Raw genomic sequence first — 15,000 nt, 5'->3', positions numbered from 1 at the left:
TCTGTGTGTGTGTGTGTGTGTGTCTGTCTGTATGTGTGTGTGTGTGTGTGTGTGTGTGTGTGTGTGTCTGTGTGTGTGTGTGTGTGTGTGTGTGTGTGTGTGTCTGTCTGTATGTGTGTGTGTGTGTGTGTGTGTGTGTGTGTGTGTGACAGGAGGACGGGAGCAGAGTCCAGACTGATGGTTTAAATCCACAGATCAGAGACCGTCTGGGACCTGCTGTCTGCTCAGGTGTGCAGGTTTTTCTGTCCTCAGCAGAAGAAGATGTCTCCGTCGATTTGAGGGTCGGACGCCATCTTGTTCTCTAAAAAGACAGCCAGACAAAAGTGAAACAGTGAATCTCTTGATGTCTGCAGCAGGTAAACAGACTGTAACGTCTGCAGGTAAACAGGCTGTAACGTCTGCAGGTAAACAGACTATAACGTCTGCAGCGGGTAAACAGACTGTAACGTCTGCAGGTAAACAGGCTGTAACATCTGCAGCGGGTAAACAGACTGTAACGTCTGCAGGTCAACAGACTGTAACGTCTGCAGGTCAACAGACTGTAACGTCTGCAGGTAAACAGACTGTAAAGTCTGCAGGTCAACAGACTGTAACGTCTGCAGCAGGTAAACAGACTGTAACGTCTGCAGGTCAACAGACTGTAACGTCTGCAGCGGGTAAACAGACTGTAACGTCTGCAGCGGGTAAACAGACTGTAACGTCTGCAGGTCAACAGACTGTAACGTCTGCAGCGGGTAAACAGACTGTAACGTCTGCAGCAGGTAAACAGACTGTAACGTCTGCAGGTCAACAGACTGTAACGTCTGCAGCGGGTAAACAGACTGTAACGTCTGCAGCGGGTAAACAGACTGTAACGTCTGCAGGTAAACAGACTGTAACGTCTGCAGCAGGTAAACAGGCTGTAACGTCTGCAGGTAAACAGACTGTAACGTCTGCAGCAGGTAAACAGGCTGTAACGTCTGCAGGTAAACAGACTGTAACGTCTGCAGGTAAACAGACTGTAACGTCTGCAGGTCAACAGACTGTAACGTCTGCAGCGGGTAAACAGACTGTAACGTCTGCAGCGGGTAAACAGACTGTAACGTCTGCAGGTAAACAGACTGTAACGTCTGCAGCAGGTCAACAGACTGTAACGTCTGCAGCGGGTAAACAGACTGTAACGTCTGCAGCAGGTAAACAGACTGTAACGTCTGCAGGTCAACAGACTGTAACGTCTGCAGGTCAACAGACTGTAACGTCTGCAGGTAAACAGGCTGTAACGTCTGCAGGTAAACAGACTATAACGTCTGCAGCGGGTAAACAGACTGTAACGTCTGCAGGTCAACAGACTGTAACGTCTGCAGGTCAACAGACTGTAACGTCTGCAGGTCAACAGACTGTAACGTCTGCAGGTAAACAGACTGTAACGTCTGCAGCAGGTAAACAGACTGTAACGTCTGCAGCGGGTAAACAGACTGTAACGTCTGCAGCAGGTAAACAGACTGTAACGTCTGCAGCAGGTAAACAGGCTGTAACGTCTGCAGGTCAACAGACTGTAACGTCTGCAGCGGGTAAACAGACTGTAACGTCTGCAGCAGGTAAACAGACTGTAACGTCTGCAGGTCAACAGACTAACGTCTGCAGGTCAACAGACTGTAACGTCTGCAGGTAAACAGACTGTAACGTCTGCAGGTAAACAGACTGTAACGTCTGCAGGTCAACAGACTGTAACGTCTGCAGCGGGTAAACAGACTGTAACGTCTGCAGCGGGTAAACAGACTGTAACGTCTGCAGCGGGTAAACAGACTGTAACGTCTGCAGGTCAACAGACTGTAACGTCTGCAGGTAAACAGACTGTAACGTCTGCAGCAGGTAAACAGACTGTAATGTCTGCAGCAGGTAAACAGACTGTAATGTCTGCAGTGGGTAAACATACTGTAACGTCTGCAGCAGGTAAACAGACTGTAACGTCTGCAGCAGGTAAACAGACTGTAACGTCTGCAGCGGGTAAACAGACTGTAATGTCTGCAGTGGGTAAACAGACTGTAACGTCTGCAGCAGGTAAACAGACTGTAATGTCTGCAGCAGGTAAACAGACTGTAATGTCTGCAGCGGGTAAACAGACTGTAACGTCTGCAGCAGGTAAACAGACTGTAACGTCTGCAGGTCAACAGACTGTAACGTCTGCAGGTCAACAGACTGTAACGTCTGCAGGTAAACAGGCTGTAACGTCTGCAGGTAAACAGACTATAACGTCTGCAGCGGGTAAACAGACTGTAACGTCTGCAGGTCAACAGACTGTAACGTCTGCAGGTCAACAGACTGTAACGTCTGCAGGTAAACAGACTGTAACGTCTGCAGCAGGTAAACAGACTGTAACGTCTGCAGCGGGTAAACAGACTGTAACGTCTGCAGCAGGTAAACAGACTGTAACGTCTGCAGCAGGTAAACAGGCTGTAACGTCTGCAGGTCAACAGACTGTAACGTCTGCAGCGGGTAAACAGACTGTAACGTCTGCAGCAGGTAAACAGACTGTAACGTCTGCAGGTCAACAGACTAACGTCTGCAGGTCAACAGACTGTAACGTCTGCAGGTAAACAGACTGTAACGTCTGCAGGTAAACAGACTGTAACGTCTGCAGGTCAACAGACTGTAACGTCTGCAGCGGGTAAACAGACTGTAACGTCTGCAGCGGGTAAACAGACTGTAACGTCTGCAGCGGGTAAACAGACTGTAACGTCTGCAGGTCAACAGACTGTAACGTCTGCAGGTAAACAGACTGTAACGTCTGCAGCAGGTAAACAGACTGTAATGTCTGCAGCAGGTAAACAGACTGTAATGTCTGCAGTGGGTAAACATACTGTAACGTCTGCAGCAGGTAAACAGACTGTAACGTCTGCAGCAGGTAAACAGACTGTAACGTCTGCAGCGGGTAAACAGACTGTAATGTCTGCAGTGGGTAAACAGACTGTAACGTCTGCAGCAGGTAAACAGACTGTAATGTCTGCAGCAGGTAAACAGACTGTAATGTCTGCAGTGGGTAAACATACTGTAACGTCTGCAGCAGGTAAACAGACTGTAATGTCTGCAGCGGGTAAACAGACTGTAATGTCTGCAGTGGGTAAACAGACTGTAACGTCTGCAGCAGGTAAACAGACTGTAACATCTGCAGCAGGTAAACAGACTGTAACGTCTGCAGCAGGTAAACAGACTGTAAACTCTGCAGGTAAACAGGCTGTAACGTCTGCAGGTAAACAGGCCGTAACGTCTGCAGGTAAACAGACTGTAACGTCTGCAGCGGGTAAACAGACTGTAACGTCTGCAGCGAGTTAACAGACTGTAACGTCTGCAGCAGGTAAACAGACTGTAAACTCTGCAGGTAAACAGGCTGTAACGTCTGCAGCAGGTAAACAGACTGTAAACTCTGCAGGTAAACAGGCTGTAACGTCTGCAGCGGGTTAACAGACTGTAACGTCTGCAGCAGGTAAACAGACTGTAAACTCTGCAGGTAAACAGGCTGTAACGTCTGCAGCAGGTAAACAGACTGTAACGTCTGCAGGTAAACAGACTGTAACGTCTGCAGCGGGTAAACAGGCCGTAACGTCTGCAGCGGGTAAACAGGCTGTAACGTCTGCAGCGGGTAAACAGGCCGTAACGTCTGCAGCGGGTAAACAGGCTGTAACGTCTGCAGGTAAACAGACTGTAACGTCTGCAGCAGGTAAACAGACTGTAACGTCTGCAGGTAAACAGACTGTAACGTCTGCAGCGGGTAAACAGGCTGTAACGTCTGCAGCGGGTAAACAGACTGTAACGTCTGCAGTGGGTAAACAGGCTGTAACGTCTGCAGCAGGTAAACAGACGTCTGCAGCAGGTAAACAGACTGTAAAGTCTGCAGCACGTAAACAGGCTGTAACGTCTGCAGCAGGTAAACAGACTGTAATGTCTGCAGGTAAACAGACTGTAACGTCTGCAGGTAAACAGACTGTAACGTCTGCAGCAGGTAAACAGACTATAACGTCTGCAGCAGGTAAACAGACTGTAATGTCTGCAGCAGGTAAACAGGCTGTAACGTCTGCAGCGGGTAAACAGACTGTAACGTCTGCAGCAGGTAAACAGTCTGTAACGTCTGCAGGTAAACAGACTGTAACGTCTGCAGCAGGTAAACAGACTGTAACGTCTGCAGCAGGTAAACAGACTGTAACGTCTGCAGCAGGTAAACAGACTGTAACGTCTGCAGCAGGTAAACAGTCTGTAACGTCTGCAGGTAAACAGACTGTAACGTCTGCAGGTAAACAGACTGTAACGTCTGCAGCGGGTAAACAGACTGTAACGTCTGCAGCAGGTAAACAGTCTGTAACGTCTGCAGGTAAACAGACTGTAACGTCTGCAGCAGGTAAACAGACTGTAACGTCTGCAGCAGGTAAACAGTCTGTAACGTCTGCAGGTAAACAGACTGTAACGTCTGCAGGTAAACAGACTGTAACGTCTGCAGTAGGTAAACAGACTATAACGTCTGCAGCAGGTAAACAGACTGTAACGTCTGCAGGTAAACAGACTGTAACGTCTGCAGCAAGTAAACAGTCTGTAACGTCTGCAGGTAAACAGACTGTAACGTCTGCAGCAAGTAAACAGTCTGTAACGTCTGCAGGTAAACAGACTGTAATGTCTGCAGCAGGTAAACAGTCTGTAACGTCTGCAGGTAAACAGACTGTAACGTCTGCAGCAAGTAAACAGACTGTAACGTCTGCAGGAGTGTGTGTTCCTCTCACCTGTGTCTTTGCTCTTCTTCTTCTTCTTGTCCTTCTTCTCTTTGGGTTTGGTCAGCTGCAGTAGTCTGCTGGGTAGCTGGGACTCCTTCTCTGCTCCCTGAGCTTTAGAGGAGGACGAGGATGAGGAGGATGAAAAGGGGTTAAAGTTTTTACCCATCCTCTTGGATCCGATGCGGAGGAAAGGTTCTTTGGTCGGTGCCGAGGAAGAGAGCACCACCTGGTGGAGAACAGAGTGTTTACAGTTATGCACTCTCCTCTCAGCCTGTAAGCATTCTACAGGAGATTTGGTCCGCTTGTTTACCTCTTTGGTTTCTTCAGCTTCTTTTGAGTCCAGTTCCAGAGATCCGGAGCTGTGGAACCTGATGGAGTCCTCAGAGGTGGTGGAGGGGGTCCGCTGGTACCTCTGGAGCTGCTCTGACTGTGACAACACAGAGACATAAGAGAGTCAGTGAGTCATCTTTAAACCACTCCTGTCACACGTTGTGATGCAGGAGCACCGGTTCAACTGTCAAAAGGTTCAACTTTGAGATGATTCTATTTAAATTAAGTGATATCCATGCTTGTATGTTACCATGGCAACAACAATAGTCCTGCACCCAACATTTGGCACTTTATTGTTTTAATCAACAGAAACTGCAGACGTTTCAGTCCCAATATGAGTCTGACCTCCTCTCTCCTCATGGCCTCCAGGCTCTCTGTGTCCCTCCTTAGCACCTCCTTGTCTCTCTCCAGCCTCCTCTGTGCCTCCCTCAGCCTCTCCAGCTCCCTCTGGTACTCCTCCTTCTTCTTCTGCAGCGTCTCTCTGTCCTCCGCCAGCTCCTGACGCCTCCTGCTGGTGTCCTCCTCCTCCACCCTCAGCCTCTCCTCCCGCTCTGCCAGACCCTTCTCCTTCAGCTCCCACGCCTTCTCCCTCCTCCTCCTCTCCTCCTGGTGAGCAGCCTGCTGTTTCTGAAACAAAGCACAGAGACAGTGAGGAGCAGTGTGATGCAGACCTGAAGCGTTGAAGCATCATGTGGTGAGAGAGAGGACCTGCAGGCTGGCCGCCTCCTGCCGCTGCCTCTCCAGACTCCTGTGTTTCTCCTGCTCGATGAGGGAGGAGGGCCGGGAGGAGGAAGAGGAGGACAGTGAGGAGGAGGAGGAGTGCCTGGAGGAGTTGGCAGTGAGCCGGTCGCTCAGGGCCTGACGCTGGTCCTCAATGAACGAGTCCTGCTGGACCACCACAGCCTGCAGGAAGAAGAGGAGGAGTGTTAACACAGCCCTATTGTTACCGTGTGAGTGTGTGAGTGTGTGTGTGTGTGTGGGGTACCTGCAGGGACAGCAGCAGGTCGTGCAGGTATGTCACACTGTGCTGAACCTGCTGGAGAAACAGAATCATCACATGAAGCTTCATTCAGCATGGAGAACAACAGAACCAGCAGGTCACACTCTCACCTCATTGTTTCTCTTCAGCAGCATCTGCAGGCTGGCTGTGGCTCCCTGAGGAACACACACACACACACACACACACACACACACACACACACACACACACACACACACACACACACACACACACACAGACACACACAGACACACACACACACACTTCTTAATAGGGTTGTAACAATGACAGAATTTAAATCCCCCTACTCTCTTCTCCCAACGTTTCCTGTCTCTCTTCAGCTGTCTGTAGGAACACTTTGAGATCCTGCAGTGTTGATGAAGTTCAGAGATCAAACCAGCACCTCACACACACACACACACACACACACACACACACACACACACACACACACATACCTTCTTCAGCACGCTGTCTGATTCAGTCCTGCGGAGGTCCAGTGATTCATCCCCCTCCTCCTTTTCTCCATCTGAGGACACAGACACAATGAGGAGTGAGGGAGGCGTCTGATTGGCTGAAACACACCTACTGTCAGGTGGAGCGTGTGTGTAGGAGTCATCTTTAACGTGTGTGTGTGTCTCACTCTTGCTGATGTTCATCTGATGACTGTCGAAGCCTCCGAACGTCTCAGCTCTCCTGGGCAGACACACAGGGCCAACACCGCCCCCTGTCAGGCCGCCGGCGGTACTGCACCCTGCTCCACCTACTCCACTTTGGACCAGAGCGCTCAGCGTCTCCACTGCACACACATTAGACAGATTACACACACACACACACACACACACACACACACACACACACACACACACACACACACACACACACACACACACACACACACACACACACACACACACACATAATCTCTGTAACACACAACCTGCTCACCTTCCCTCAGAGCGTCCTTTATGATTGGCTCCCCTTTTGTGACATCATCAGCAGTGGCCCTGAATAACATGCGCTCTCTGACAGGTGGTGTCCTGTCATCGGGGGCGGGGCTACAGTCTCCCAGGTCTCTGAAGATGTGAACCTTTTCCTCCAGCAGAGAGACGATCTGCTCATCCTTCTGACGCAGCAGCTCTGAAACAAATCACACGTTTCATGACGTGAACGCCTCTTTGATCTATACACAGATGTTACTGTGGCAAAACTATTTGAATATGCGTACACAGATCCACAAATGCGTAAACTAATCTGCAAATATGAAGACCAATTCTGAAATATTTACTGATTTATTAATGGCAGTGAACCTTTTCAGCTGTAAATCCTGAAAATAAACACAAATGGTCGCTTACAAATGAGGCGGGCCTCGCCATTGGCTGTCATTTTACATGACGTGACTTTTACAACACTCCTGCCGTGCAAGATCCACAAATGTGTGTCCGACGAAATCTCAAATGAAGAATGGGATAAGGCATGCAATAAAGCACAGACTCAAACAGGTAACACTCGTTTAAAACTGCTTCCATACGATTGGTTAATGAGAATTTATAGAACAAATTTAACCCCAACATCCCAGACGTATGTAACAGGTGTGGGGAGGACAAAGGTACATTTTACCATTGCGTATGGAAATGTCCAAAAAGTCAGACGTGTAATGCAGGAGTTTTTATCATTTCAATTATTTTAGAACACAAGTTTTTTAGTTTTTTCTTCTTGGTATCTACCCAAAAGGACGTAATATGACACGCAGAGAACGAGTCTTTGTAGACCTCTGCATATTGCAGGCTAAAAGAAGAATAGCATTAACATGGAAAAACAGTGGTAGAGTATTACATGGTGGTTTAATGAAATGGAAAAGATAACATATACACTTAAAGACAAACTAGAATTATTTGACAATATCTGAGGCCTATATATTAATTTTCTTCGGGATAAAGATCTGTCACATATTTTGAGCTCGGCTGGTAAAGAGGTAAAGTGTCTGTAATTGTGGTCGTTTTTGTACAAACTGTTTTTGGGCAGAATATTTGTGATTAACAAATCATCTATGGAAATGTTACTCCATTTGGTTATTTTTAATTAATACGGACAGTAAGAATGTTGCAGCATTTTGTACTTAAAGTTTTTTATTTTCTTATTTTATATTATTATTATATTTTAATTTGTCCCCCCTTATTTCATAACTGTGTATATATGTGCATGTGTAGATCTTTTTTTTTTTTCCTTAGAATTTATTTAATTGTAATTGTGTGTCTTGGATTTGGAATTTTTTTTAAAACTCAGTAAACATATTGTTAAAAAAAAAAAAAGAAATGTGTGTCTGACAATCTGCAAACACATTAGTGGGCTTTGTTGCCCTGAGCTCAGGCTCATAGGCTGCCAGGCTGCGTACCGCTTTGCCCGCACTGTACAGGAAACACATTTCAAAAACACAAACTACATAATGGACCCTCCATCGTAGCCTCCTCAGTAAAACTGCACCCACAACATCCAGCTCAGTAATGTCCGTCATGAACTCACTGGGTGCTACTGCAGACTGGCAGCCTATGAGCCTGAGCTCAGGGCAACAAAGCCCACTAATGTGTTTGCAGATGGTCAGACACACATTTGTGTACGCATATTCAAATAGTTTTGCCACAATAATAGCTCCATAGATCTAACCCTGGTTAACGTGTGTGTGTGTGTGTGTGTGTGTGTGTGTGTGTGTGTATTTACCTCTGATCTCCTTGGCTCTGCTCTCCTGCTGTTTCCGATCCTCCTCCGTCTCACTCGGGACTCCCTCGTCTTCGTCTTTCTCTCTGTCCACACAAGCACAGATTTTAAACTCCCAACAACTTTCAAAAGTTTCTCTGATAAAAACATGTGTGTCGGTCTGACCAGCAGATGGCGCTTCGGGTCCTTGCTGTGTACCAATGAGGAAATATATATATATATATATATATATATATATATATATATATATATATATATATATATATATATATATATATATTGAGCTTTCATTATCTGGTCACTTTATAAAAGACCTGCTTATGAATTTTACTGATTCAATCTGTAAAGGTCCAATCAGTGAGCTGTGTAGAGAGTGAGATGATAAAGGTATCTTACTCTCTGATCATTAAGGAAACATGCTATGTTGAAGTGCTGGCTTCTCTGACAACAACACAGCAGCCAGTATGTCCTCCTTCTAACTTTAGATTCTGCTCCTGAATGCTCTGGATTTGTTTGGACCAGAGAAGGTAGGCGCTTTTAAGACACGCCCCCACACGGCCGTTTTGGACGCCCCTCGGTTTGTCAGATATGAGAGCAGTTATCAGGTCAACAGGTGTTGCAGCGATGGAAGCGGTCAAGAGAAGTGGTTCAGATAGAAGTGATTGTACCCGACCTAAAAAGCCTCTGCATGTTTCTAATAAGCTCCACGAGCAGAAACGTGCTCAAACTAGGATCAATATTGGAGATGCTTTTGAAAAATGGAGAGAGGTTAGAACACAGAAAGGTTTACAGACCCATGCAGAGCTGGATAAACACTGAAGCTTCAGAGTCCACCACATGGTGACCTGAGTGAGCATCCACTATAGAGAGGAGGGGGGGGGGAGACAGCTCTCCATGATGTTTAGAATTTAGACTGCAGTACCCATTTTAAACACTAGGGGTCAGAGTTACATACTGCTCCTTTAACTGATGGGACACAACTGTGTGTGTGTGTGTGTGTGTGTGTGTGTGTGTGTGTGTGTGTGTGTGTGTGTGTGTGTGTGTGTGTGTGTGTGTGTGTGTGTGTGTGTGTGTGTGTGTGTGTGCTCACATGCAGTGCATGGCGTCCTGTATGATAGCTCTCCACGTGTTTCTCTCCTCCTTGCTGCTGGCGAGCACCTCCACCATCTCCGGCCTCTCGATGCCCGCCGTGATCAGAAAGAGTCCTGCAGAGACGAACACCTGGTCAGGGACTCATATCAACCAATCACAGACGAGCATGTTATAGTCATGCGTACAGCAGGGACTGACCTCGCTCCTCGTTGGCCACCTCTCTGACGATCAGGTTCTGCAGAGAGATGACTGTGGAGCGCTGATCCTAAACACACACAGGAGGAAACACATCTCAGTTACCATGACAACGGATCACATGGGTGTCATATTACCAGAATATTAAACTTCAATATGACTCATAAAAAACTAACCATATCAACAGCTGTTTCATATCATGGCACCTCCTGCAAACTGTCTAAACTGTGTAAACACACTGTATGTATGTAAATGATTATGTTTCTATGTGTGTACTCTTCAAAGATGTGCTTGCTAGCATTCTTTAATTATGCTCTAAATTAGGTAGAATTGTCACTACTGAATCATATGGTCAAGTTCGGTAGTGACAAAATGGAATGGTTAGCAGTTAAATCTCATCATTTTGAAATCAATGTGTTCCAAAGTCTCAGTGAGTTTCTATAACTATCATCATCTCAATCATCTATTTACAGCAAAGGATAAGTAATATTTGAACTATATGGTCATGGATGAACATTTTCCTTCAAGAATAAATTATTTTATTGACCACTTCACATTTGTGTGTAATATTCCCAACATCAGGCATGTTATGAGTTAATATTAAACAACAAGGTTGAAGGAATATGATAAAACACTACAAAGAAAATACTGGTCACTACCCAAACACTGGCTGTTTTTAAAGAAAGATAGATATGTTGAGTTATCAACTAAAATGTTATAATACTGATTGGTTAACTGTATGTTCCATCTCATAAATCATTAACTCTGAAATCAATCTGATCAGCGTTTTACATTTTAGAAAGAAAGATTGCACATAGATTTTGAAGAATTTAAAAAATTTAAATTTGTTAAAAATGTATATATATATATATATATATATATATATATATATATATATATTTACAAATAAAACACAGAAAGATGATGTCACTGACCAAAGAGGCGAACACATATTTGGTGTCCTTCTCCTGCAGGAACACGAGCACGTCAGACAGCAGCATGGCCTGCACCTCTGCAGCATGGACACACACACATTAAAACACCTTTTACACACATGTTGAACTGTGTGTGTGTGTGTGTGTGTGTGTGTGTGTGTGTGTGTGTGTGTGTGTGTGTGATGGAGAACAGGAGGAACCTTTGAGACGTCCAGCTGAGTTCTTGAGCTGCAGCGCTCCGTCATGCAGCAGCCTCCTCCCTCTGATCAGATCCTCTTTAGCAAACATCTGACCGCTCTTCATCCTCATGATGGACTTACTGTCAGTGCGGCTGCACACAACACACACACACACACACACACACACACGTCAGGGTTCAGACTGCTTTAATCACTCAGGGCCTGATTTACTAAAGGTTTGTGTGTCTTAAAACGTGTGCAAACTTGATACCACTAGCAAAGCATGTGTTAACTGATCTACTAACGGAGTGCAGTGAGGATTGAATCTTTCATATGAACAAAACACGCATTGTCCATTTAGTACGTTTGACTTAATGAATATTCAATATGGGGCGTTTCTGCCCTAGAAAGGAGAAAATGTAAACAAGTTAAGTTAGTACACACATTGTGATTTACCAAGCCTGACAAAAACTGAGGTGATTGTGACGGTGTCTGAATTTAACACCTTTGAAAAGAAGGTGCTAACCCAGGAGACCAGTGTTACACACAACAGGCTGCTGTTATTGAAGTTAGGAGGAGACATAGGCTCAATCAAAGAAGGCATACAGATCACGTTATTCTCCACACATGTTAATATGTTTGGAATGTAATGACAGAAAAATAAATGTCATGCATTTATTTTTTAATTTGATTCAGTATTCTAATCGTTAAGGAAGAGAAACACCGTGATTAAACTACAGGCTGTTGTTGCCAAAGAAAACTGAACATCCACAGCCTCTGCATTCTAAAGAATTTCAACATTGACATTTATTTCTTCCTGTTTCCCTCTTCTCACCAACATTATATGTTAAACTGGGATTTCCTTTTTCTCGGGTCGTGCGTCTCTCCTCCAGCTCGCCCCCTGCGGTGCGCTCCTCTCCATAATGTGCTCGTCTCCTCCCTCTAAAGCTGCTGCTACTCTGTAGGACGCTCTGATGGGGGGACCTCACCACTGTTTGTACTCCCGTCTTCAATACCTCTTTCCAGATCATTCATGTCCGATCAGACGCAGCGCTGACCAGCTGTCTGCTGCACAACAACAGGGAGTGTAGAGCGCCCGGTCCACAGAGGACACAGCTCACACCTCCTGCTCAATGTATGACACTTTATTCTTAAGATGAAGAAAAGAGAGGCCCTGTTTAATGCCCAGGTTTTCTTATAACCACATGTTCTTTGTAATATTCAGATTTATCTCCTATAACTCTAAAGTATTGTGTGTTTATTTGCCTCTCTCTCTAATACCTGTTTTGCGCTTGCAGTCGTCCTGCTTTCTGTCCAAACTCTCCGTGATGTAAACCAGTAGAACAACCTAACTTAAATAGCTCCGCCTCCACAAGGTTTGCACCTGGTGTCATTCACGCAAATGCTCTTAGTCGATCACCCGCAAATCACACACTCACCAAACGTGCAAACTTTTGGAGTGAACACACAATTTAGTACTCTTTAATTAGGAGCTCAGTAAATCAGGCCCTCAGTCTCTTTGTACATTCATTTTGACTCTGTGAGGTCACTTACACACACAGTGTGTAGTGTGTGCCTGTGTGTGTGTGTGTGTGTGTGTGTGTGTGTGTGTGTGTGTGTGTGTGTGTGTGTGTTTACCTGTACACCTCCCTCAGTCTCTGCTTCTTCTCCTGCTCGTTGACTTTACTGTCCACAGAAGTGATGAGCTCCTTCACACAGCGCAGAGCCTCACACACACTGCTGTGGTCCTCTTCTGACTCTGTAACACACAGTCACACACACACACACACACACACACACAGACACACACACACACACACACACACACACACACACACACACACACACACACACACACACACACACACACACACACACACAGGAATGTAGCCTCTAAAAGTGTCTCTCTAACGTCCACTAGGGGGCGACTCCACTGATAGTAAGGAAGTGACCATACTAATCCAGATATGGTCACTGGTGATTGTGGGAGGAGTTAGGGCGGGGCTACCTGTGATTGGCAGGTCTAGCACTAACACAGCGTTCTGACCTAGAATAACGTGTCAGACGAGCTGCTGCTGGTTCTGATCCAGACGTGTTGAAACAGTTTCTGTGTCAACACGTCTGACTAACACTACATGTTGTGTTTCAGCTGAAAGCAACATTTTAATAACACAAAATTAATGACACTAAGTGTGTGTGTGTGTGTGTGTGTTTCTGTCTGTGTGTGTGTGTGTGTGTGTGTGTGTGTGTGTGTCTGTGTGTGTGTTCACCTTTGGTGTGCTGCAGGATCCTCTGGATTAGAACAGGATACTTGGTGATCCTCTGAGTGACCAACAGGATGCATTCTGGGATACTGAGCCTGCGCACAATGCTGCTGCTCATCATCCTCTGCACACACACACACACACAACCACACACACACACACACACACACACACACACACACACACACACACACACACATTCACACACAATCACACACACACACACACAGACACACACACACAGTGTATTGAGGATTTAAGCACGAGGATGATGATAGATGTATGATACATAGATATATAGATATATGATATATAGATATATGATACATAGATATATGATATATAGATATATAGATATATGATATACAGATATATAGATATATAGATATATGATACATAGATATATGATATATAGATATATGATACATAGATATATAGATATATAGATATATGATACATAGATATATGATATATAGATATATGATACATAGATATATAGATATATGATATATATAGATATATGATACATAGATATATGATATATAGATGTATGATACATAGATATATAGATATATGATATATAGATATGATACATAGATATATGATATATAGATATATGATATACAGATATATAGATATATAGATATGAGATATAGATATATGGTATAAGATATATGATATATAGATATAAGATATATAGATATATGCTATATAGATATATAGATATATGATATATAGATATGAGATATAGATATATGGTATATAGATATATAGATATATGATATACAGATATATAGATATATGATATATAGATATGAGATATAGATATATGGTATAAGATATATAGATATATAGATATAAGATATATAGATATATAGATATATGATATACAGATATATAGATATATGATATATAGATATGAGATATAGATATATGGTATAAGATATATAGATATATAGATATATGATATATAGATATATGATATATAGATATACGATATATAGATCTATGATATATAGATATATGATATATAGATATGAGATATAGATATATGGTATAAGATATATAGATATATAGATATAAGATATATAGATATATGCTATATAGATATATAGATATATGATATATAGATATGAGATATAGATATATGGTATAAGATATATAGATATATGATATATAGATATATAGATATATGATATATAGATATACGATATATAGATCTATGATATATAGATATGTTATATAGATATATGATATATAGCTCTATGATATATAGATATATGTTATATAGATATATGATATATAGCTCTATGATATATAGATATATGATATACAGACATATAGATATATGATATATAGATATGAGATATAGATATATGGTATATGATATATAGATATATGATATATAGATATATAGATATATGATATATAGAGGGGGTGTTGCAGGATTCTGACCTTGATGAAGGCCTGGAAGCGTTTGTCTTTGGCGTGCAGATCTTTGTAAAGGTTCACAGCTTCATTATGGCGACTGCAGAACTTCCCGTAGACCTT

General features: G+C 43.7%; 1 protein-coding gene across 4 annotated transcripts in view; it reads right to left on the bottom strand.

The window, feature by feature from the left end:
* The window catches only part of LOC110003929 (A-kinase anchor protein 13), a 72,108-nt gene that overhangs the window by 1,156 nt on the left and 55,952 nt on the right, over nt 1–15,000 (bottom strand). For 3 of the 4 annotated variants that reach the window (XM_065957454.1, XM_065957457.1, XM_065957458.1), the window contains 18 exons: nt 14,905–15,000; nt 13,456–13,573; nt 12,824–12,944; nt 11,207–11,337; nt 11,007–11,083; nt 10,075–10,141; nt 9,875–9,989; nt 8,788–8,870; nt 7,018–7,209; nt 6,713–6,868; nt 6,528–6,598; nt 6,180–6,224; nt 6,055–6,105; nt 5,778–5,972; nt 5,415–5,696; nt 5,050–5,166; nt 4,749–4,965; nt 1–301 (listed from right to left, as the gene is read on the bottom strand). The exon at nt 1–301 is cut by the window's left edge and continues 1,156 nt beyond it; the exon at nt 14,905–15,000 is cut by the window's right edge and continues 30 nt beyond it. In XM_065957454.1, the coding sequence (XP_065813526.1) occupies nt 249–301; nt 4,749–4,965; nt 5,050–5,166; nt 5,415–5,696; nt 5,778–5,972; nt 6,055–6,105; nt 6,180–6,224; nt 6,528–6,598; nt 6,713–6,868; nt 7,018–7,209; nt 8,788–8,870; nt 9,875–9,989; nt 10,075–10,141; nt 11,007–11,083; nt 11,207–11,337; nt 12,824–12,944; nt 13,456–13,573; nt 14,905–15,000 (2,187 nt within the window). In that variant the 3' untranslated portion in view covers nt 1–248. The remainder of the gene's footprint in view (nt 302–4,748; nt 4,966–5,049; nt 5,167–5,414; nt 5,697–5,777; nt 5,973–6,054; nt 6,106–6,179; nt 6,225–6,527; nt 6,599–6,712; nt 6,869–7,017; nt 7,210–8,787; nt 8,871–9,874; nt 9,990–10,074; nt 10,142–11,006; nt 11,084–11,206; nt 11,338–12,823; nt 12,945–13,455; nt 13,574–14,904) is intronic. The other variant, XM_065957456.1, reaches the window with a different exon arrangement.

Source organism: Labrus bergylta, chromosome 7, assembly GCF_963930695.1.
Source record: "Labrus bergylta chromosome 7, fLabBer1.1, whole genome shotgun sequence".
Taxonomy (NCBI): Eukaryota; Metazoa; Chordata; class Actinopteri; order Labriformes; family Labridae; genus Labrus; species Labrus bergylta.
This window is presented reverse-complemented; position numbering and strand designations above follow the sequence as displayed.